Source organism: Pleurodeles waltl, chromosome 11 (assembly GCF_031143425.1).
Source record: "Pleurodeles waltl isolate 20211129_DDA chromosome 11, aPleWal1.hap1.20221129, whole genome shotgun sequence".
Taxonomy (NCBI): domain Eukaryota; kingdom Metazoa; phylum Chordata; class Amphibia; order Caudata; family Salamandridae; genus Pleurodeles; species Pleurodeles waltl.
This window is the reverse complement of record NC_090450.1, coordinates 140,676,394-140,702,542: the sequence shown is the minus strand read 5'-3', so window position 1 is coordinate 140,702,542 and position 26,149 is coordinate 140,676,394. Positions and strand designations below refer to the sequence as shown.

Here is a 26,149-nt window from a genome sequence, read left to right as displayed (position 1 = left end):
TCTAAAAGAGCTTTTCCAACATAATGATCTGTTCATGATAGGATGCCTTTCTGAGTCTTACAAACCAAGATGTTGGAAAGTCTGTTCTTGTTATCTTAGTTATTCAAAACATATATAAGTGACGTTTAAGAAAGGAAGTGAGGGAATTGCAAAACATTTCCTTTGCTGATTTATCCTGCTCTTCTTCCATCGTCAATCACAAATTACTCGTTTGCCAAAAGAAGGTTTCTTTCTCCTCTGTGGAGTTTTCTTCCTAACTGTGAGCCTCTAAACACGACACTTGACACTTTTCAGATATACTGTTCTGCGCAGGTTGATACCCTGGCTACTTTGAGGAGTCCTGCTTTCCTTTGGCAATCTGGAAGGATGTTTAACAGAACTTCCCAGCAAGATGGACTAATTCTGGAGCTTGTGCCTTACCAGGATTTAATCTTAGATGCGTAGTATGGGCTGACTGACTGTCAGTGTTGTTTTCCAAGTGAAAAAAGAGCTATTTATGGTACCCTCTCTTTGATAAATCAGAGTTGCTGCTTCTTTCCACTGTGACCCTTTTCAGAGCACCTCAGGACACTTGTGTCATCTGTACTGCTCACAAATGTGTCAGAGACAGATCCTCACTACTGCTTCCCCCCCCCCCCCCACCCAGCGCACAATGGCTGGCGTTAACAGCTTTGGTCTTTTTTCTCACCTTTCTAAATAAGCTCAGAGTGGGAAAAAGGTCCAGATCCTTAACCACCCACTCCTGCTTGGACAACAGAACCATTTCTTTGGTGCTTTCTATCTACTTGATTTTCCAGATCCATTATTCCCAAGTTCTTCAGTCAAGTAGGTGATGGATCTTTTTGGTCCCTTTTTTTGCTATTTTAGCCCATGGGTGAGCTAAAGACTTATGACCACTCCTTGGCCAGGCTGGTTATATGTTTCCTGGGAAGTTTACATTCTCTAGATGTTGCAGATACTTCACTTGAAGAGGTGGCAAACAAACATGTTGTGTAGGCCATGAGGATTCAGGTTTTATATTTCCCCCACCTATCCCAATGGGTTAGATTTTCCATTCATGTACCCCCTCCTGCTTTGTCCCCTTTGCTCTTTGCAGTGCAGAGAACAGATCCTTGTTTCCCCTTGCGGCAATGTATGGTTTATAAAGATAGGATTCCCCAGTTGGTACCTGCTAGGTCCTGCCAACTTGCTAAACCACATATTTACCCGGAGGACCAATTCCTATAACACTATACCCTCAGCTGCAGGATCCATGTACTTCAACGATCCCCGTATAACTTCATATTACAATGTTTAAATCACTGGATGAAGAAACATTCCACTTTAAAATGGTCCCAGGACATGGAATTCTCTTTAATCCTTTATCTGAGTTGTTAACAGTGAGAAATTTCAAAAGAGAATTAAAGCCACTCTCTTACTTGGCACCTCCTAGTCTCACAATCAATAACTTACAAAGGACCCCACTTAGGTACATTTTAGCTATTGTTGATGTACCCTTCCTCCGCAACAGATAGCTTGCTTATTTTGTTTCATGTACTCTTGTCCTTCGTTGATTCATAGTATGCTGTTTGCCTTCTTTGTATCTGTTTTAAAACACACTAACACCCTTGCGGAGCCCTGGGGGACTCTCTTGTACTGTGTCTTGTTTTTTTGATACAAAACAAACCGTTACATACACATGTATACATTTGACGGCCATCTTCGCATGGGTTTTGTTTAATCCCTCGGGTGCCTGGTACGAGCTGGTCTCATCCTTGTCCACGGTTGCAGTGTGCAGAGGACGAGACATGCTCGTCCTTCACCTGGCCCGCGGGGGGGAAGCACTCCCCCTGTAGTCCTCCCACCCCGTCCCCTGGTAATGGATATAAGGGGAATCGCTTCCCCTTCCACCCCGATCGCTCGCCCCCCCAGTGACTGCGTGCTGACCTCATCAGAGGTCGCCTCCGATTGCGCTGGAAGCAAAGCATTTCTCTTCCTATTGGGAGGTAGATGCAGGCAGAGGCATGAAAGGAAAGGCCTTTCCTTTCATGTCTCTGTCAGCATTTCTGCAGCCGGATCGTAAAGCGATTGGGTTGCAGAAATGCCCACTAGACACCAGGGAGTTTGTAATTTTTTATATTTACTTATAAGGGGAGCGACCCCTGGAGCAAGGGTCGCTCCCCAGGGGGCAATTTTTTTAAAGGCCTTTTCTGCCCCCAGGTGGGGCAGAAACCACTAGGCACCAGAGATTTTTTTATTTTATTTTTTACAGATGGGGAGCGACCCCTTAGGCAAGGGTCACTCCCCTGGGGCAAATTAATTTGATGTCATTTCTGCCCCCTTTGGGGGCAGATCAGCCTATTTCTATTAGGCCCATCTGCCCCCATGGGGGTCAGAAACCACTTAGGCACTAGGGTTTGGTGTGTGTATTTTGTTTGGGGGTACAGCCCCTTGGGCAAGGGTTGCTTCACATGGGGCACATTACTGTTGGCTATTTCCGCCCCCCCCCTTGGGGGCAGATCAGCCTATTTTTTGAATGCCTATCTGGCAGAAAGTCCACCAGAGACCAGGGAAGATTTTTTGTTTTTTTTTAAAAGAGGGTGGGGGTATGGCCATACCCCACCTCAAATAAATGTGGACAAAGTTGTTCTGCCCACCAGTGGGCAGGTGGAGCAATTTCCCCTGATCCACTCCTTGGGGGGTTGGCAGAAAGCCTACTAGATGCCAAGGAATTATAAAAAAAAAACAGTGGGGTGGTGACTACCAACCACGATGGGCATGGTTATGCCCCCACCCCAGCTGAAGGGGGTAACAGTCTTTCAGCTCTCCCCCCGCACACTAAAACATCTTATCCCACGGCAAGCAAGAGGACATTTGATTATTTTGGGTTTTGGTTTTACATTTGGGCCATGAGAGCTTGTCTAACTCTCAAAATCATTCCACCTGGAAAGGTGAGGGCTGTACTTTTTGAACTTTGGGACGCTGCTATGTAGAAAAATCTACGAGACATAGACACATTTGAAAACTATACATCTGGGTGAGTCCAGGGTGCTGTGCTTCACATACACCCTGCACCATTTTCTTACCCACAATGCCCTGCAAACCTCCAACGTTGCTTGAAATCGCACATTTTTCCCACATTTTTGTGATGGCCTTCCGGAGTCTGCAGGAATCCACAAAATTTCTACCACCGAGCATTGTCCCATCTATACCGATAAAAATTCTGCCCCACTTGTCAGCCTAAAATAGTAATTTTTTCAAACTGCCTTTTTGGACCCGCTTTGGTTCCCCCTCATTTTCAACATGTTTTTGGCTCTTCCCTATCACTGGCACTTGGCCCACCTACACAAGTGAGGTATAATTTTTACCGGGAGACTGAGGGGAACGTTGGGTGGTAGAAAATTTGTGCTGGTGCAGTGATCCCACCCAGAAATGTGGGAAAAATGATATTATTTTTTTTTAGCTAAATTTGAGGTTTGCTTAGGATTCTGGGTAAGAAACACTGGGGGATCCACGCAAGTCACACCTCCCTGGACTCCCTTGGGTGTCTAGTTTTCAGAAATGTTTGGGTTTGGTAGGTTTCCCTAGATGGCTGCTGATACCAGGACCAAAAACTCAGGTGCCCCACTCCACAAAAACAGGTAGTTGTGTATTTGATAATTTTGATGTGTCCGCATATTGTTTTGGGGCATTTCCTTTTGCATTTTCTTTCCTGGGGGAACACTGGGTAGATGGAAGTTTGTGGCTCCCCTCAAGATTCCAGAACTTTGCAGCACCGAAATGTGAGGAAAAGTTGTTTTTTTTGCCATATTTTGAGGTTTGCTAAGGATTCTGGGTAACAGAACCTGGTGAGAACACCACAAGTTACCCCATCCTGGGTTCCCCTAGGTGTCTAGTTTTCAGAAATGTCTAGGTTTGCTAGGTTTTCCTAGGTGCTGGATGAACTAGAGGCCAAAATACACAGCTAGGCACCTTGCAAAAAACAGGTCCGTTTTCTTTAGGAAAATGTGATGTGTACACGTTGTGCTTTGGGGCATTCCCGGTCACGGGCACTAGGCCTGTCCACACAAGTGAAGTACCATTTTTATCGGGAGACTTGGGGGAATGCTGGGTGGCTCCGCTCAAATTCCAGAACTTTCTATTTCAGAAATGTGAGGAAAAAGTGTTTTTTTTTTTGCCAAAGTTTGAGGTTGCAAAGGATTCTGGGTAACAGAACCTGGTGAGAGCCCCACAAGTCACCCCATTCTGAGTTCCCCTAGGTGTCTGGTTCTTGAAAATGTAAAGGTTTTGTAGGTTGCCCTAGGTGCCGGCTGAGCTAGAGGCCAAAATCCACAGCTAGGCACTTTCCATGTTGCGTTTCCTATTGCTGGCAGTAGGCCTACCCATGCAAGTGAGGTACCATTTTTATCGGGAGACTTAGGGGAACACAGAATAGCAGAACAAGTGTTATTGCCCCCTGTCTTTCTCTACATTTTTTCCTTCCATATGTAAGAGAGTGTGTAAAAAACAAGTCTATTTGAGAAATGTTCTGTAATTCACATGCTAGTATGGGGACCCCGGAATTCAGAGATGTGCAGATAACCACTGCTTCTCAACACCTTATCTTGTGCCCATTTTGGAAATACAAAGGTTTCCTTGGTACCTATTTTTCACTCTTTATATTTCACCAAATGAATTGCTGTATACCTGGTATACAATGAAAACCCATTGCGAGGTGCAGCACCTGTATTGGCTTGGGTACCTAGGGGTCTTAAAGAACCGACAAGCCCTATATATCCCCGCAACCAGAAAAGTCCAGCAGACGTAACAGTGTATTGCTTTTGAAAATCTGACATGGCAGGAAAAAGTTACAGAGTAAAACATGGAGAGACATGCCTGTTGTTTTTCACCTCAATTTCAATATTTTTTCATTTTAGCTAGTATTTTCTGTAAGACAATTTTGTAGGATCTACACAACTGACACCTTGCTGAATTCAGAATTTTGTCTACTTTTCAGAAATGTTTAACTTTCCAGGATCCAGCATTGGTTTCACACCCATTTCTGTCACTAATGTGGTTTTCTGATTCAAGGATGGTGATTTTAGCACCACAAACACTTGTTGATGCCATTTTCAGGGGAAAAACCACAAGCCTTCTTCTGCAGCCCTTTCTCCCCATTTTGTTTTTGTCACCCGCAAGACCTATTGGCTTTGCCATTGTTTATTTCCAATTGTCGTAGGGTAAATATACTCACCAAACTTTTGTAGAATCTAGCATGCGTGACACTTAGTAAAAGAATTGAAAATTTTAATGAATGACCCTTCATAACTGCCTGTTAAACCTGTGGCGCGTCAATTAACCGATTTAAAAAGTGTGACGAAAAATACACAAATTAGCCCTACCTATTTTTACGTTTTCTTGGGGGAGAACTCCTTCCTATCACCTAAGGGGTTAGATGGAATTGCTTATGTTGCTCACTTCATGAGCCCAAACGAACTGTTAGTGTCTCACCACTTTCAAAGTTTACAAGTTACACACACATGCTTGCCAAAATTTGAGATATCCCACTATGGCCACTTGGATCATAAATATTGCCTTTTTTACAGCTTGGGCTCCGTGAACTCCTAAAGCTCTGCTGTACACGCTATAAAATTGATCTTAATTTTTCTGAAAAATAATTGGTCAATAGATTTCTCATCGCTGCAACATTTTAACTATTTATTGTAGCCCCCCCCCCAACGTGCTGAGACCCAAAACCTAACAAAACAAGAAAGTTATTTTACATTGTATACTTGTGGACATGTAACTTTCGGAATATAGTGAATTTATTATAATTATTGTGTGTGTGTGTGTGTGTGTATTTTCGTTCTAAGCGTGGAGGTACATGTGCGAGTATGTGTGTGTTTGTGTGTGTGTGTGTGTGTGTGAACCTTGTCTATGTGTTTTCCCTTTGCTTACTGTTTTGAGTAACTGATAGGTGTGTTTATGTAGTGGATGTTGTGGTTGGGTGTGAGTTTTATTGTTGGGGGTTTTCTGCATTTTTCCCACACAAACTGTTATGCACACATGCAAATCCACACTTAGGGCTTCCCCCAAAATCCCGATAGAGGCAGCAATGGGAGTTACTTGCCCTCTTGGGACTAAATGAATACTCTAAATCTCTACCATAGTGTGTATATTGTTTTCTTTTTGTGGTATATGGGTTGAGAATATGGATGCATGATATGGTGAGCCGCAACTGTATGAGAAGCAGAAGCATATGTTCATAATGTGATGAGCAAACCAGTCCCAAAAGATAAAAAAAAACACATATCAGACACAGGTGAAATAATTCAAAGCTAGATCATCCTTTTCAACCTATCTGTAACACTTGAAATGTATGATTTTCTCAAAAAAACAAAACGCGTGTCCAGAGTCATTCGGAGATTGTTTGATTATGTTCCGAGTAGTGAAAGATAATACCATTTGTATTTATATAACATACTTTAAATGTAAAATGCTATGTTTTGCATTTGCTTTCTGTGCCGTTTTACCAACCGCAAATAACCATAGTTCTAATCTCAAAATAAATCTACTGTGCAAATCAGCAATGACTTCCTCACTTGAGATCCTGGTTGAAAGTAAAAGCTGGTGCCTTCTGGGAACTGCTGCAATGCGAGAGAGCAAACACAATTAAGTTTGGCTTTCTAACTAACAGAAGCAATCCGTGCCTACGTTTTGTTTTTCCTACCACAGGCTAGAGAGAAATACCTGTGAAGTAACTGGTGAGCCCAACAGACCCCGTAAAAGCAATCAACACACAAGAAGTAATACCTGTTTGCAGAGTCATTTGGGTTTGATACCCGTCCCCCACCATCCAAAACTAAACCATCGAATCCTGGGGATTTTACGTCGAGTTAACTCATTTTTATGCGAACTGTTTTCTACATACGCGAAGGGAGCTAGCTCCTACCATTCAGGAATCATTAATCCCAGTGTTTTTAAAGCGGAAAGAAACCCAATATGTACTGGAAAAGGCTCAGAACAAGCTTATGTGTAGCACTCGGGGCTTTACAACAGGGACTTTTTCTGCCTCACCAAGACCTTGTGCTGGTGGTCCGTAGTCCTGTGAAACAGTCAGGGCCTGGTTTACAGTTCACCTGGAGGGTTTTCTGTCCACTAATGCAATAGTTTTCCCTACTCCATGTAGACGACGGAGAAAAAATGGCCAGATGTCAAGTTCCTCATCAGGGTAGAGGCAGTTTCTCTACTCAAGTGGCTGTATGCATTATGTTTGCCTTCTCGGAGTCCACCAGTACCTTTGTTAAATGTCGAGATTTCTGCCTTCAGATGAGGGCTCTGGGAATGTGCTCCTGGAGGACGTGTACATTGTCAACATATACATAAATTGTTTCCTGTAAATGCTGAAGTGCACTTGCCAGCATGTCGGATACATCCAGTGTGTTTTGATGTAAACAACTGCCCCCCTTTCCTTGATGGACTCTCCAGCAGTAATAGCCCTAGGCCTGGTGGTGGATCAGTGACTTTAGATCAAGTGGTTTGTCCATTACCATCAAGTTGTGTCTTAGCTTCACAGCTTGGTGGGCCGCTGGAATGGTGTTGGCCATTATCAAAACACTAAGGCGGTCATTCTGACCGCGGCGGGCGGCGGTCGCCGGTCGCCACCATGCGGTCACCGCCGAATGACCGCACCACGGTCAAAAGACCGCGGCGGCCATTCTGGCTTTCCCGCTGGGCTGGCGGGCGACCGCCAGAAGGCCGCCCGCCGGCCCAGCGGGAAACCCCCCTCAACAATGAAGCCGGCTCCGAATGGAGCCGGAGGAGTTGTAGGGGTGCGACGGGTGCAGTGGCACCCGTCGCGATTTTCAGTATCTGCAAAGCAGACACTGAAAATCATTATGGGGCCCTGTTAGGGGGCCCCTGCACTGCCCATGCCAGTGGCTTGGGCAGTGCAGGGGCCCCCAGGGGCCCCACAACACCCGTTCCCGCCATCCTGTTCCTGGCGGTAAAAACCGCCAGGAACAGGATGGCGGGAAGGGGGTCGGAATCCCCATGGCGGCGCTGCAAGCAGCGCCGCCATGGAGGATTCCCTGGGCCAGGGGTAAACCGGCGGGGAAACCGCCGGTTGCCCTTTTCTGACCGCGGCTTTACAGCCGCGGTCAGAATGGCCCAGGAAGCACCGCCTAAGGAGGCAATTATATCACTGACGATACAGGCTGGAACTAAGGCAGTGGCAGGGTGGATTTCCAGTTGCCCACCTCTAATTCAAGCCGTTTTTCATGATTTTTCCATGCTTTTAGTTATCCATTTATTTTAAGAAATGGCTTTTACAATTATTTTTTACATTGGAGATGTTTGCTTTCCCGATTATTTTCAGTGTTAAAGATTCACCATGCATTTCTTATGTGATTTTTTTGTTTGTAGTTTTTTTTTCATAAAAATTTCATTCAGTGCTTTTTACCATTGATTTGAATTAGTAGACTTTTTTCATTCTTATGGTTTTCTACTAATTTTGAATATAATGTTGTTAGACTTGGCATGTTTTCCCCTGATTTTTTGTTTTCTGACCTCCTGTTTTGACTGTGTGCTGAATTTCATTTTTGCTGGCTTTAGGACTCAGTGCACTCTTTCAGTGCTTGTGCTTAGTGCCTAAACATGGTAACAATGGCTTCTCCACGATTGGCATATTTGGTTTCCTGGTAAGTCCCTAGTAAAGTGCACTATGGCCCTCATTACAACTTTGGCGGGCGGCGGTTTGTAACCGCCGTGCGGCCGACAATGCGGCCGCACTCCCGCGATGGCCATTTGGACATCCCCGCAGGGCCGGCGAGGATGACGGCCACAACATGGAAGCCGGCTCCAAATGGAGCCGGCGGTGTTGTGGCTGTGCGACGGGTGCAGTTGAACCCGTCGCGCTTTTCACTGTCTGCTATGCAGACAGTGAAAAGCTCCATGGGGCCATGGCAGGGGGCCCCTGCACTGCCCATTGCCAAAGGCCAAAGGCATGGGCAGTGCAGGGGCCCCAAGGGGCCCTGCAACTCCCCTTTCCGCCAGCCTTTTCATGGCGGTTCCTACTGCCATGAAAAGTCTGGCGGGAGGGGGACTCGTAATTGCTTGCAGCGCTGCCCTGGGGGATTACAACCGCCGGGACCAATGTGGTGGGAAACCGCCGGTCCCAGCGGTGCGACCGTGGCGCTTCCGCCGCAGTCGTAATCCCATGGGAAGCACCGCCAGCCTGTTGGTGGTGCTTCCGTCGAAACAGTCCTGGCGTTCTTTGACCGCCAGGGTTGTAATGAGCGCCTATGTGTGCCCCAGGCCTGTAATTCAAATGCTACTTGTGGGCCTGCAGCACTGATTGTGCCACCCCCTACCGTAGCCTTTCAAATATACCACTGCCGAGCCTGTGTGCACAGTTTAAACTACCACTTCGGTACCCACTTGTCAAGTGTACCCACTTGCCACGCCCAAACCTTCCTTTTTATTACATGTAAGTCAACCCTAAGATAGGCCTGGGTTAGCCCCAAGGGCATGGCGGAGTGTTTTCAAAAGGCTGAACGTGTACTTTTAATTTCAACATGTCTAGGTAGTGAAAATCTCTTAAATTCGTTTTTCACTATTGCAAGGACTATCTCTCCCATAGGCCAACTTTGCGGTTACTTTGGAACATCTTATTAGTGTAATTTTCAATTTGGAAAGGTTAGAAAAATTGCGTTTGGTGACTCTGGAGTTACAATTTAAAAATACATATTTTTAAATTCGATGTCTGAAAATGCCACTTTTGGAAAGATGGCATTTTCTTACTTTAACTATTCTATGCCTTAGCCTGTCTCTGAATACATGAAGAGCTTAGGTGAAACCTGCATTTGTGCATTCCCTCCAGAAAGCCACAAACAGGAAAGACTGGGTGTGACAGGAGATACATCTGCATAATGATAGTCATCCTGGGCAGGGAGAGGGGGAGGTAGTTCACACTTACATCTGAATAGGTTGTGTTCTGCTCTGGCACAAAGGGCTGATTAGCCCATGCTGGTAATCTGAAGCCAGGGCTGGGTTGAAAGGGATCCTCGTGCACCTCAGAGATTTCTTTTGAAGTTACCCCTACATCAAAGGCCATTTTGGATATAAGTACTGGGGCTCTGACACATATACTCAGAATACTTCTGGACTGAGGACATTCTACCAGGAAGAAGGACCGCTGAGCTGCGAGGAGGTACTGACAGTTTTCTGTTTGCTCTGCTATGTTGGCTTTCTGCTTGCTACTTCTTGCCTGGGAGTGGGAGGACTGGATCTAACTCTCTACATCTTGCAAATCTAAAGTTTCTCCAAGGGCCTGATTGAACTTGCCTCCTGTTTCTGAAGTCTCAGGGATTTCAAAGACCTCACCTGCATCTTGCTACCAGCACCTGGGCTCCTCTGCTCTGAGTCCTGCTCTGACAAGTGGTGCCAAATTCACTCCTGGGCCCTTGGAGGGGAGTATGGTGCTGCAACACAAGAACTGATGCAAGAACACTGGCGTGTCACATGGAACTGACGCATCCCGCTGCAGAAACGCCGCTTTGCTGCTGCCTGCACTTAAGCCGCAGACACCGCTCACCAACTTCATGACGCAACAACTCCGACTTACAAAGCAGCCCAACACGGCACCAACACATCGGAACCAGTATATATAAAAAGGCACACGTCCCACAACTTTGTTTTCAAAAGGAAGTGTACTTGCTGCATGTGAGGTGGATAAACGCCGAACCTGGATATAAGGGGAGAATATGCATAAGATGTTTGGAGATTCAAGAGCATTGGAAAAGCAATACGGAATTTTGGGCGAATGAGAACAAAATAAGAACAGAAATTGGACAACAACTTGATGTATAGGGAAATACTAATTTACAGCCCTGATGAAGTCACTGGGTGATTTCCCAGTTGAAATACGTGTTGGCAATAGTGGCTGGAGTCTGAACTGAAGCTGATATTCTAATTTGAAGAAGAATACAGAAATAAACTGTGAAGATTGTAATATTGGACAATTGTGGGGCGTGTGCCTTTTTATATATAACTTGTTATCAACAATCACCGATTTGGGGTGTTTTTTCCTGTAAAGTGCACCATCTGAAAATGAAATATATTTTGTGGTATTACTTGAAAATATAGGTGACAGGAATCGCCAAAATCTCCTTTTAAACCACCCATTGATAGAATAGTAGTACATCGGAACCAGTACTCACTGCTTCTGGACACTGACACATCAATTACATTGCCCGATCATGAAACCTCATCCCCTCCTCTGAATCAACGCATTGTCACTAAGGATTGATGCAACAAAGGTATTGTCTGCGTGACTCCTGTACTCAGCCTGCGCTCCATTGTGGTCGGACTGCATTTTTTGATTTGCTCCAGTCCAACGCCACCAGATAGCTCCGGTTGGAGCAAAGCATTTTGATTTCATCTTTGAAAATTCATATTTTGAGATTTTGTTGTTTTGATCTTGTTTGACTCAGATAAATATTGACTACTTGTCTGAACTGGTGTGGAGACCTTTTGTGGTGTTTTCACTGTGTTACTCTGTGAGTGCACACATATTTTACACATTGCCTCTTTAGTTTAGCCTCACTCCTCTGTGCCAAGCTACAAGAGGGTGAGCACAGGTACATTTTTAGAGTGTATCTTACTTGCCCTGACTAGGATTGTGGTCCCTACTTGGAAAGAGTGTAAACCTCTGCCAACTGGAGAACCAGTTTCTAAAAAACATCCTTTTTCTTTTTCTTTTTCTCGTAGAATATTGTGACATTTCGCACTTAGAGAGGTCAAAATAAGTGAATGCTTTATGGAAGCCATTCTGGTGGTCATACTTTTTTTTTTACTTGAACTAACGGTTGTCCCACTCAAAGAACCACTAAAGGAGGAAAAAGCAAGGTCATAAAAAGGTCTAGCTGGACCGGTGACTGCAGAAACAATGCTTGTACCAAATGAGAAACTCAGACCATCATGGGGTTCCAAGGAGGTGGAAGCTGACACCTAGATGTTTCAGTAAAAGAAAGTCAGGGCAAGAAAATCGAAAATCACATGGACAAAAAAACAAGCTGATTGCGTTGCACTGAGGGCATCGGGCACAATGCTAAAACTCTCCAGATACATGATGATACATCAAGGAAACACCAAGAGTCCTTTACATACTCAGTAGTCAGGTGTGATACTTAGCTGCTGTGATGGGCTGGACTCCTCAGGAATCCAGAACGACAAAGACCATATTGGCTTTGGCATTGGTGCTACCTCCATTTTGTGACCCCAGCTTCTCTGTGCCTAAACGACCTAGTGAGCAAGAGACAAATAAGTTGGTAAGAACACAAAATTTCTGTGTATTCTTGTTTTTCTAAAAAAGTGCTTTTTCCCCTAACTGTGACAGTTTAAATATACCTCTTGGTTTCGGTGAACTTTATACTTTTAAAATGCTGTTTTGTTTCTGTCCCTGACTGCTTGAGTTCCTCTCCTATTTTTCCCCTATACTCTACTAGGCCTCCACCCCACCAACTCCCTTACAAGGTTAATAGGCTAAATACACCTCAGTGGCTAACCAATGTGTGTTTAAGAGACTGCTTAATATGCTTTATGGTTTAAATTGTCTTTGGAAAGTGTATGTAGCTCTTGTTTTAGGCTTGAAAAAGTGAGTATTTTAAGTGTGCAAAAACATTATTTTAGATGTTTTAGAATTGGGCCTTCCCTGAAGAGGTGAATCAGGAAGCTAAAAAGTGTGGATTGAGCCTGCCTCTATCCAAGGAGATTCTGAATAGAGCAGCACCTCCTTGCCCCTTGCACCAGCAGCCTGTGCTTAAGGCCTCTTGCCCCTTATATGCATTTTACTGGTTGTTACATCTTGTGCTTTTATTGGTTGCTAGGTCTAGACTTTCTGTTGGACTAAGGGCTTAGGGTTTAAGTTCTGATTGGCTGTTTGGGCTATGGTTTCTGACTGGTTGACAGGGCTAGGGTTTCTTATGGACTAAGGGTTTAGAGTATGAGTTTTGATCGGCTGCTAGGGCTAGGCTTCCTTTTGGACTTGAGGCTAAGGGTTTGGGCTTTGATTGGCTGATAGGGCTAGGGCTGTGATTTTATCATAGGGCCAGGTTTTCCATTGGCTCTAAAGTTTAGGGTTAGGTTTAGGTTTCTGATTGTTTAGAATTAGGGTTCCATTAGCCAGTAGGCCTATTTGAGCCTAAGGCTCAGTGCACCTGAGCCTGGACATCGAGGCTAACGGTTTAGAGGACAAGGGCGGTTTGGGCCAGGTCAGACCTAGGACCACAAATGCTGCCCAATTGTTTCTTGACCAGCAACCACCTTGAGCCTTCCACATCCACAAACATCCAAACACAGTATCAGCAAAGGCATTCTACACACATACCACAAACAAACTCATACATATTTCAGTGTCTCAACAACCACTACAAACCCCACAAACCACACCTATTCACTCTTCTGCCCCAACTACAACATTATGGCACTTTCATTCTCACACAGAATACAACTCTGTCCTATACCACTAACAAATCCACACATTGCCAACACAACACAAAGCAACATTATACACAACATTAATCCATCCAGACACACTCCCTATTTATGCTAAACACCAGCTCTATCCTCTACTTTCTCCTAACAGACCCCATTTGATGGTGACAAAACCTATACTCAGCCTTCCATCATATCATCCACCAACAATCTCCTCCTCTTTTTACCAAAAACACACAACTAAACAATCCTTACACACCACTCCACCACGCATATTACCTCTTCCAGTGCACAAATCTAACACAAACACTCATAACTCTTGTCCATCCCATTTTATACATCAGATACACTCTTCTTCAATACACATCATCACACCTTGTACAGTTCAAATACCGCTCACCAACAGTACTTTACAAACACATCCTTCTCAGAAAACCACTACATCAGTATCTCCTCTCACTACTCCACAAAACAAATCTCACACCAGCACATCAAAAACGACACACACTTTCATAATATTTTCTGTCACAAATTAGAAACAGACACCCACTCCCTCCCTTATGACTACACAGATAACACACATCCTAATCCATCTTTACTCCCAAATGTTTTATCTTCACCAACAACAAATACACCAACACATCCACTCTCATTCACCCGCCTCTCATTCATTGTACAATTTAGAGCCTTAGAATGTGGCCCAAATGCTCCACCACCACCACCCCTAACCCCTCTTCCTCCCACCCTAAACAGTTGCAAACAAAATTAACTACATGCCACTCTTCATAACTTCGTATCCCCATGTCTATTACACAACCAGGCTGCTCTACAAAAACAACACAACTCACCATCTTGCTGTCAGCCTCCATCTCTACCACCAACACACGAAGACAAGGTAAACACAGACAATAGCAGTGAGGGGTCCAGGGGAAATGACAAGCTTGAAAGCTCTAGTGGAAAAGGGTGATAAAAGGAAAGGACAGATGGAGGCATGGGAGGGACAATGGGAGGGAGAGAGGAAGGAGAGGATGACATGAGGATATGACAGACCGAGATCTGGACATGGGACAGAGGAGACAGGGTAAAATCCTCTCCAAGAATAAGCCAACCCAGCCCTTGCATTCCTTCAAACAAATAACACAAAGTGAATTTGTGGATCTGGTCAAAGCAAGCAGGCCTTCCATTACCGCAATGATTAATGAATTTCAACTCACATTCTACAACTATACAGATGACACACAAATACTCTTTGAAGTGGAATGCCACAAAGACATTGTAAACTCTCAAATATTCATTTGCCTCAGAGCCATTGATCAGTTGATGACATGGAGCTATATAAAACTGAATACTTCCAAAATGGAAATACTCACATGTGGCTATTAAAAAACTATGACCCACTCTGTGCCTGGCCTGACGATCTGGGACCAACTCAGTTTCTAAGGAAGTAAGAAACCTTGGAAGTACCATGGACTCCAAGTTACCAATGAATGCCCAAGTGGACAAATTAGCAACATCAAGCTTTATAAAATGAAAACTCTGCGATGCATCTTCCACCACTTGGGAATTCTACACAAGGTCCAGGCTATAATCTCTCTTGTACTGTCTAAACTGGATTACGCCAATGCCCTCTACCATGGATCATCTCTATCTACTATGAAAAGACTACAACAGATTCAGAACTCTGCTGCCAGACTACTCCTACGTGTAAAGCCTCAAGCCCTCATCTCCCTTGCCTTGAGGGCAGTTGTTTGATTAGATGCTCAGGAGTCTCTGTTTTATGTATCTATTGCAATAGGTGGATAAGATCCTAACTATTTATTTACAAACTTTTCACTATTGAAATATTGAGGAAAAAATAAAAATAATGTTATATAAAGTACACACATAAATTAACTTCAAAAACTGCAACACATGAAGTCTGTGTTTATATGATACAACTTTAAATCTCAATATATTATCTTCCTTATACATATATTCCCTTCCTATGTAATTATGTGTATATGTATTTAGTCCTACTGTACAAGAGAAAAAAAAGAAAAAACTCACTCTTCAATGTACTACTCTGACTCACCCTATACCTTTATCAATCTGTCCTCTATCTCCACTCTCTGACTCATCCCAAACCTCATTCTACTACTATGATCGCCAAAATAGCCCTTCATAGACTCTTCTCTATCCCGCCTAGCTCACCCCAAACCTTAGTTTACTACTATGATCACCCAAGCAACCCTACTAAATTCTCCCTCAAATATCTCTCCTCTGACTAATCTCAAACCTTATTTTACTACTATGATCTCCCTAATCCCTTTCTACAGACTCTTCCATCTCTCCATTACTCATCCCAAACCTCATCTTGCTACTATGATCTCCTAATTAACACTTTCTGGATTCTTGCCTCGTCTATCCCTCCATTATAATATTCATTCCAACTAACATACTCACATGTCCACCAATCAAACTAAGTCATATTTCCCTATACTCACACTAATAATATACTGATATTTCTCTATACTAATCCACCACTACTACTTTTGGGTTCTGGAGTAGCGTGCTACTTACAAAAAAGCGCTTAGACACCTCATCAGTGGTAGTAAGCTCTATATAAATACAATTACAATTACTTTTGATGTGGCAGATAGTAGCCTGGATTATGCTGCTTAGGACACTCAGAGAGGATGAATATCACTATTGCCAATTGCCAACCCCTTCGCTTGCTACAAAATTGGCTACTGCAGACCTGGCGAGCCTATGGTATGGGCGATAAGGGGTGAAAGAGGAGACCTTGTGGCCAGACATCCCTAAGCACTACACATTGAAAGTTTATTTGTATTAACTTTGTTCTGCTATTTCCTTTGACATCTATACCTGTTTTTTTTAATGTTTTAATATTTTATTTAAACATGGTGTAGTTATTATTATTTTATAGAGGTCTGCCTCAGCTCACAGACCAAGCAAATAAAAGTGACCAAAGATTACCTATTGATCTGTTTACCTCTGTCACTTGACTGTGGGTCATTTCACAGCAGCCTTATTTGTTCTTGCATGTTTTATTGAACCGTACGTTCGTGTCTGCCACATATATTATTACCTGAATGGCCTTTGGATGACAAGGAATTGTGATATCTGGTATATGTTTTTAAAGAATGCAGCTGACCACATTGTATGTGTTGCTCCTTTTAGCAAGTACACCTACTTCTGCTGTTGTGTTTTTATAATTTTTCGGCATAGAGTATAAAGGCGAATATTACTGTGTTATTCGGATGGAAAATATATTCCAGTATATTGCATTCCATTGCATATATTGTGCAGCTTTTCATCTTTTGGCGGTGATGTTTTTGCACAGTATTTTTGTTTGTCTAAATAAGTGACTTTCATCTACTCCACATCATTTTTCGAAAATATTTGAGCAATTCAGCTTTGGGTTACACAATCTATCACTGTATTGGCTGTGATAAGGTATCCTGGCCTTGAATGAACATTTGATGTGTAGCATGTTATCTGATGTAGTTAATTCATCTAAGCTGGATAATATAAAACGTAGGTCTACCCATAATTATAAGTCACCATTTTAACATGTGATCATGGGTAGGATGTAAGCCTTGGTCACTGTCAAGGAAAAGTGTGCTCACTCAGACACCAAATTTCATTTTTGTGATTATCTTAGATGTATGTCTTTTATTCCTCTTGTAGAATTCAGAATTTAACAATACAACTGGAAAAACAACAGAATGACTTGCAAAGTGTGTTTGATGCTCAAAGATGCCTTGAAGAACAGTTAAAGGAAGCACACAGTCAGTCACAGCTGTTCAGGTGAGGATCTTGAGATTCCTTGATTAAACAAGCACTGTCAGACCTAGTAGGTCTAGCTTTTACTGTCAGCTGTTCGGCTTTGTCAGTGCTTGTTTTGTTGTGTTATGTGGGAACTCGTTTTTGGGGGGAATCTAAAAAAAGACATTGGCTAAAAGCAAAATATTGTTTAGTCTCAGAAAACACATCGCCATGGTAGTCTCTGCCACTGAGGGGAACTACTTTCTCTGTGATGTGCTACTTGTGAAAGAGCAGAATGCTGCCACTCACTTAGCCAACAGCTGAAGTGGGCTGACCTACTGCCCATGCTGTATGCTGTAGCGGGCAGGAAAAAATGAGAATTAATAGATGAAGGTGGGCTGAAAGCCATGAACGTCAATTCACCAAAAGGCCAGGAGTAGCAGAAGTGGCATCACACACCATTTGACCTTAACATTCACTCACTCACACATGTTTACACTTAAACAACCAATCACACACACACAAACAAACACACACTCTCTCACATAAACACACTTGCACGCTTGCACACAACATACATATAAGCGCATTTTCAGTTACCCCATGGGGGAGTCATATTCCAGCTAATTGTGAATAGTATGTTATTCATCTCTATGAGTGTAATAAAAATTGGCAAAAAGCAAGGAGATTGCATCCTCAACCGATGTCCGTGTAGTGGCCCTGTTCTACAGGCACTGATTTTGCCACCTCTGAAACCAGGGGTGGCAAATGAAGTGGTCAGGGTCGCTAGGGGCAGCTGCGACCCATAAATGACTCCCATGCTGAAAGCCCCTGTAGGGAACTATATTGTAAATGTGATGTTGGTAGAAAGAAAAGGTCCTGGGTAACGCCAGACCTAAAAATGCATGATAGATGTTTAGCTTTGTTGCTTGGTGGGATAATAGACCAATCAGCAGGAAGAAGCTAACAGCTGTGAAACAACTGTTGGGAGCCTTAATTAATTTTTTTTGTATTGTATCACACAGCATGAGGAACAACGATGTCATTAGTACAGGTGGGCTACTGCAGAAATGTCTATTGTTGATCGCAGTTTATTAAGATCATACGAGGTTCATATAGAGTTCCCTGCGAACAATGGGAATCGATTTAATCCAACCAATACAGTCTTGTGACTCAAAGTATGCACGCATTAAGCGGTAACTAACTTGCAGTGGATGATAATGCACATTTACACGTGCCTTAAATGTTGCAAATACTTAAGCAGTCCTTCCATTTCCCAATCTATTCATTCCCTTTTTGGTTTGTGATTAGACACCTTTGATCAGACATGTTCTATTTATATAGTTATTCGAAGGCTAGGGCCTGATCCAAAACCTAAAATGTCGAATCGCAGGGCGAAATGCTTGTCTACATATAATGTAAATTTCCCATTGCGTGCATAAATCGAGCCAGGTGTAGACTTTTCCCGTATTTACCCTGCACACTACTTATGGTTATGTGTGCATATGAAACTCCACATTCCACAGTTTGCACATCTCTGTTTCTCTATACATGTGCACAGAAGAAAAACCTGTGGAGGTATTCCATCTCCCTCCTCACATCACTTCTGCAGATGAAATCAGACCACGTGGCAGCTCCTCAACAATACAGTGAATGCCTTCTGGTTGGAGTGTTCGATGGGAAAAGTCAGGCAACAGTTGCATATCGAGAAGAAACATGTGAAGGAAAAAGTCATTTGGCTGTATGTGGTAGATGAATCTCAATCAATCAAAGTATTTGTAAAGCGCACTACTCACCCATGAGGGTCTCAAGGCACTGAGGGGGAGGCTGCTACTGCTCAGATAGTCACGTCGGGTCTAGATAGGTCTCCTGAAGGTAAGTAGGTCCTGTGTCTAACGCAGGTGGGTGGGAAGAGTGTTCCATGTCTTGGTGGCGAGGTGGAAGAACCATCTGCCACAGGCAGTCAGTCGTTCTGTGGATGCGTGGGATGGTGGCGAGGGCAAGGTCGGCGGAGCAAAGCTGTTGGGTCGGGATGTAGAAGGAGAGACGTCTGTTGAGGTATTCTGGTCCGGTGTTGTGCAGTGCTGTGTGAGCGTGGGTGAGGAGTTTGAACGTGATTCCCTTGTTGACGGGGAGCCAGTGTAGGTCTCTCAAGTGGGCTGTGATGTGGCAGTGGCGGGGCATTTCCTGATGGCAGGCAATGATCATGACTACACATCATCAAAGAGCAAGAGACAGTGGAGTTATCCACCCACAAATGTTGCACTGCCACCCATAGCTTGCAGCACTCTCTCCTCTGTTCACCTGCCCATCTGCCATTTAAATCTCTTTGCTTCCCAGACCTGCTGCCCACTGTCCCACCTCTCTCCTAAGTCCCCTTGTTTTTACTGCCCCTCGTCTCTTCTGCCCCATCCTCTCTACCCCACCTCGTTCCTGGTATCGTCAACCCCTTGATTTGCCTGTTTACCACATCCTCACCACTTTTTCTCTGTTTTTCCTGTTTCTCAGTCTAAATTTTTCTCATCTCCCCTTTCTGCATATCTCCTCCGCCCCCCCTTTTCCCCTGTCTCCTCTGTCCCTGATCCAGATCTCTGTCTGTCATATCCTCATGACATCCTCTCCTTTCTCTCTCTCCCATACTCTCTCCCTCTCTCCCATGCCCCCATCTGCCCTTTTCTTTTATCACCCTATTCTACTAGAGCTTTCAAACTTGCCATTTCCCCTGGACCTCTCACTGCTATCGTCCGTGTTTACCTTGTTCACATTTGTCTCAAGCAAGCTTGAGACTGGTGAATGGCCAGTGTCATTGTAGTCATATGCACTGCCTAAAAGATGCATAATAGACAGTACTGAGGTGTTTCTGATTATCTCGTTTGGTCAGAATACAGTTGCTAAAAATGTCACTGTTCACCTGGTTTTATAGCCACACTTCTGTCTTCCTGGTCGCCCCTCAGATATGAGGCTCCCGGTCTCCATCTTAGGGGATGTGAAGCGGTGACCCTTAAACAGATTATAGCATGTGTATCAGTGGCGAGTTCGGGTAAAAAATATCCGTCACCTCTATCATTACCAATCGGGCTCCTGGATGCAGCCCACTATGTGTAGTTTCTCTGTGACAGTAATAATGATCTCACCCATGCGCTAGTAGTGTATTTTAATGCAACTTGACTGGTTTACTGTTTTTTTACAATAAATACCTGTTATAAGGCACATGCTACCCAGTGGTAGCTCCTCTATTTGGGCAGAGGAGCATTGCCCCACCCTGCCAGCTGCGGCAGCTGCAAAACCTTTTAAAGAAAACGATAATAAACTATGTTTATTATCGTTTTCTTTTAAAGCGGCGGAGCCACGAGGTGACATGCGCTCTTCACTGCGCATGTGTGTTTGGCTGGCCGTCTCGGGCCGGCCAAACACACATGGGCTGGAGAAAGCCTGCACAGGCTCCCAGTCTCCCTGAGATCGCCCTGTCTGGGTGCTGCCAGCCAATCCTGATGCTGCTCTGAGCAGCATCAGGATTGGCGCGGGGCAGGCTGGGAGCCTGTGCCTGTAGAGAGGAGTGTTGAGGGACAGAGGAGCGGTGGAGGAGATAAGTGATTTTTCAGAATGTTTATTTCCTCCCTTGATGATGTCATCATGGCCTACTAGAATGCTGATTAGATCAGTAGTCTTGGAAGTCCCGGAACCTTCAGGTACTGGATTACAGGCATGTCCAAAATCGTTAGGGTTTGACTATGAGGCCCACTAACCTCTCTTCTCCAAGCAGTAGCTGTGGCGCAGTGCCTTAACCCTTGTGACCCAGCCAGCAGTGACTGTCACCTAATAGGGACCGCAGAACTGCTTTTTCTGATGGCGGCATTGATATGGCCAGGTAAGTAGAACATCATGTTTCCCTTGCTCTGTCCCCATTCCTACTGTTACTCAGTCTCCTCTTCACACGCCACATTCTCCCTTTTTCCTTTATTTATATAGTTCTAATGTAGCCTTGTCTCCACTTGGTACGGCTCACAGTATTTCCAAATCCTTCTGATGTCCACAAACTTGTTTTTGTCCCTACAGTACATGTGGAGGGTTGTATGATGGAACCACGCATGTCACAACTAATTTCATTGTAAAGGCATGAATGGTAAAAGCATATGTTCGGTAAAAGTTTTATATATATCTCTCTCTATATATATATATATATATATCTCTCTCTCTCTATATATATATATATATATATATATATATATATATATATATATATATATATATATACATATATATATATATAGATATGTCTATAGAGTTTATACTCACCTGTAAAACTCGTGCCATAAAGTAACTATAACTTGCGCCCTCACCATGCACTGCTAATTACCCCACTCCTAATTAAAATACTCATGACATCTTTGATAACATCACTGACAATATCAATGTAATATTTGCAGTACATTTGTTTACGAAAAAATAGTGCACTCCTGGGGGCAGGATACCTCCACCGTGACCTGGTATGCTACTTTTCATTTTGTTTTTTAGCCGCAGGGATCCTCTCTTATAACATTAAATTTCTGATCAGGTTGTGGCCAGCCAATTACAGCGCTTCTATTTGCTCAAGCATTCGCAATTTATTTGTAACCTCAGATATATACATTTGGATTTTCTTCAATTTCTCATAAACTACTGAAAGGATTTACACCAAATAAGCAAAAGCGCAATCTGCGTGCCAAAAGGTAGCTTTCTGCCAGATTTGGTGTAATTTCGTTCAGTGGTTCAGACTGTAGTCATGTCTAAAGTTCCTATGAGAATTAACATGGGAGACAAAACATTTTTGACCCCCCTTTTTCTCAGCCCCCGCTTGACGGATCACCCTGAAACTTTCTGTGCGCAATAAGGCTCACCGGAGCACTTTCTGGGGGGAAAATGTACTGAAAAATTGTCAAAAGGTGCCAAAGATATAGGCAAGTCAAAAACGCTTTTTCTATGGAAACATGGTCCTAACTATAACTACCTAGTGGTAGCCGCCGCTAGGTAATATTTATTAACTAATACATATTAGGACCATGTTTTATGTATTAGGACCAAGCGTTTTGACACTCGTGCACCAGCTCACAGACCCACTCAGACACTCATGCTCCCGCTCTCAGACCCACTCAAACCCTTATGCACCCACTCTCAGACCCACTCGGACACTGACACACCCACTCACAGACCCACTCAGACCCTTGGGCATCCACTCACAGACCCACTCAGACACTGACGCACCCACTCACAGACCCACTCAGACCCTCATGCACCCACTCCCAGAACCACTCAGACTCTCATGCACCCACTCCCAGAACCACTCAGACTCTCACGCACCCAGTTTCACACCGAGACAGACACTCTCACACCCAGACACCCTCTTACACCTATTCTCACACAAAGAAAGCCAACTGTTTGGCTATGCATGGTGTGGGGTTCAATGGTTATGGGCGTTTGCTGCAGGACCTGGCTGCAGGCAGGGCCTGCATCCATGCGCTGCACTGGTTTGGGTGGGTATCAGAGGTTGGCAGCAGGGCCTGGCTGCAGGACAGGCTCTTTGGCCTACCCACACTGCGCATGGCTGAAGGCCATGTGCGGCGGTGGTTGGATTAACGTATAGCAATGAAAATTACTATACGTTAAAAAAAACATAGAAATTCACTGAAAAACACAAAGGTTACAGGTATGTTATAGTTAGGAAATAGAGTTAAAAAACATAGAAATTCACACAAAAAAAGTAAAGGTTACAGGGACGTTATAGTTGGGCTCAGATTTTAAAAGTATAAAACCATAGAAATTCACCTGTTATAGTTAGAGTTATCTCAAGTTACTAACTTGTGTTGTAAAGTAACTGCAACTCGCGCCACCGCCAGACACAGTTTTTTTTGTAAAACAAAATGTACTGCAAATATTACATTCATATGCCCTGACAAGCCCTTTAAGAAGCCTATTTACAATACGAGACTCAAATAAAGATGGTTGGTCAAGCAGCCTCAGATATGCTGAAAGAGAAGCTCCTCCTGAAGGGGCAGCCTGATCGGAAGATCAATGTTCATTTTCAAAAACTCTGTATACCAGACTCTCATTGCCCAGTCCAGAGCCACAAGGCTTACTTGGGTCCGGTTGTTCTTGATCTTCTTGAAACCTCTGGGCAGAAGTGGTATGGGCAGAAAGGTGTACAGGAAGCCGGAACACCATTCATAAAGAAAAGCATTGCTGAGCGATTGCAGCCTTGGAAACTCCAACACACAAAACTTCTGACGCTGCACGTTCTCTTTGGAGGCAAACAGATCTAACCAAGGCTCTCCCCACTGGTGAAAGAGTCCTTGTGCCACCTCTTAATGGAGACACTACTCGTGATCCACTAGGCATAGACGGCTGAGTTTGTCTGCCCTGGCGTTCAGAGAACCTGCCAGGTGTTGAACCACCAGGGTTATGCCCTGCTGTTCCAGCAATGTCCAGAGACACAGCGCCTCTTGACAAAGGGTCCACGACCTCACCCTTCTGTGCTTGTTGCTGTACCACATTGTGGTGGTGTTGTCTGTGAACACCTGCACTAACTTCCCATTGACAAAGGGAAGAAATTCTTTGAGTGCTAGCCGGATCGAACAGAGCTCCAGCAAGTTGATGTGGAGCACTGATTTTGCTGGAGACCAGAGCCTTCTGATCTTCACCCCTCCCAGATGGCCTCCCAGTCTCAGAAGTGATGCCTCTGTCATTACTGTGAAATCTGGTGGGGAAGGGAGAGGAGTCTGCCTTTGAACCAATTGCGGTTCATAAGCCACCACTGCAGGGCTTTTGTAGTCCCTCCGAGTTCTTGGCCATGTTGGAAAGATTCCCATGATGCTGCGCCCACTGGAACTTGAGGTCCCACTGCAAAGCCTGCATGTGCCATCTGACATTATTCACCAGCAGGATGCAGGTGGCTATGAGGCCCAGTAGCCTCAGAGTCAGTCTCTCTGAAACTCAGGATATAGGCTGAAACATCGGCATCATAGCCTGAATATCGTGGACTCCCTGCTCGGGAGGACCTCACTGTGTGCAGAACTGCCCCGATGAAAGGAAGCATCTGAGGAGTCAGATGTGACTTCAAGACATTTATAGTGAATCCCAGTGAATGCAGGAGGCTCGCCAATGTTTGGAGGTAGGAGACGACAGCCTGGGGTGAGCTCGCCTTCAGCAGCCATTCGTCGAGGTAGGGGATAACTGAAACTCCTAACATTTGCAGACAAGCTGGGACCACCGCCATCAACTTGGTGAACACCTGAGGGGCGCTGGTAAGGCCAAAGGGGAGTACAGTGAACTGATAGTACTCATGGTCTACCTTGAACTGCAGGTAACGCCTAAGGGCAGGCAAGATGGGGATGTGGAAATACGCATCCTGCAAGTTCAATGCTACCAGTCATTCTCCTTGGTCTAGGGCAGACAAGACCTGGGCCAAAGTGAGCATCTTGATTTTTTTCCTTCTTGAGGACGAGATTGACAGTCTGTAGGTCTAGAATAGGCCCTTGTTCTTTTTTGGGTATCGGAAAGTAGCAGGAATAACAACCACTGCCTACTTCTGACAACAGTACCCTTTCTATGGGCCCCTTAGCCAAAACACCTGTAACTTCCTCTTGAAGCAAAGTCATGTGATTCTTGGCCAGCTGTTCGTATGTTGGCGGTATTGGGGGAGGAAAGGATTGGAAAGGGAGGGAGCAGCCCTTCGGTATGATCTATAAGACCCATGCACCTGATGTAATGGACTGCCAGTGGAGGAGATGATGTTGAATTCTCCTTCCAACTAGAGAAGCATGGTCCAACAGAATCGAACTAAGAGGGCTTGGAGGTTGCAACTGCTGGGTGATGGATGACTTCTGGCTTCCAAATCGTCTATGTCTGAATGTACTGCACCCACGCCCTTGCACAGCTTGGGGAGCTTGTGCATGATGGTGGCTGGCATAGGGGCACGCCCCTTCTGTAGCCACGAAAGATAGGCTGTGGACAGGAGATTGCTGAGAGGCCTGAGGACTTGGCTATAATCCGAGAGTCCTTAAAACGCTCCAGCGCTGAGTCTGCCTTCTCGCCAAATAAGCAAGTTCTGTCAAAGGGCATATCCATAAGGTTTGCCTGACATCCTGTGAAAAGCCAGATGTTCTCAATCAGTTGTGGTGCCATAAGGCCACCGTCGATGAAACCGCTCTGCCCAGCAAGTCAGTCATATCCAGACCACACCTAATGGCAAACTTTGCTGCGTCCCTCCAATATTTCACTGCTTGGGAGAGGATGGCACGGGCATCCTCCGGGTCCTGTGGCAGGACTTGCGCAACCGTATCCCATAAGGGGTGCGAAAAATGGGACAATAATCACGAGGTGTTCATCTACCTCAATGCCAGGCTGGTGGAAGAAAACATCTTCCCAACAAGGTCCAGCTTCTTAGATTCACTGTCCGGGGGAGCGGAAGTGAACGTGCCATGGGAAGTTGAGGCTTGGACTACCAAGCTGCCATGGATGTGATGCTTGCTGAAGAAACTAGGGTCACCCTGTGCTGGGATTGGACCAGGTTCCCAGTAGGACATCAGTAAGTGCGTCACCAAAAGGGGTTCAGAAGAGGAAGCCCCTGGTTGAAGCATTTCTATCATGAGCATAGTCTTGAAATTCATTGAGGGCAGTTAAAGGCCAAGGACCTCCACTGCTCTCCGCACAACCATTGAATAGGAAGCTCTCTCCTCCGTAGCCACATTGGGGGGAGAGATAAAGCCAGAATCAGGAGATGGGTCCAGTCCATTGGCATCTCCTAGTTCCTCATACCAGTCTAATGAAGTAGACTTCAACTGGTGTTCTAAAGGTTCCAGTGACCCCTCCCAATCTCCCCCTGTGCCTGGCTGTTGAAAATAATGTTCAGGCAACGTTCTTGCACAGATTTCTTACACCTACCCATAACTCTCCA

The 26,149-nt window shown here is 44.6% G+C and overlaps 1 protein-coding gene across 1 annotated transcript in view; it reads left to right on the top strand.

Annotated features, from left to right (window-relative positions):
• The window catches only part of LEKR1 (leucine, glutamate and lysine rich 1), a 543,246-nt gene that overhangs the window by 279,992 nt on the left and 237,105 nt on the right, over positions 1-26,149 (top strand). Inside the window, exon 4 of the mRNA XM_069213291.1 lies at positions 17,143-17,262. Within this exon, the coding sequence (XP_069069392.1) occupies positions 17,143-17,262 (120 nt within the window). The remainder of the gene's footprint in view (positions 1-17,142; positions 17,263-26,149) is intronic.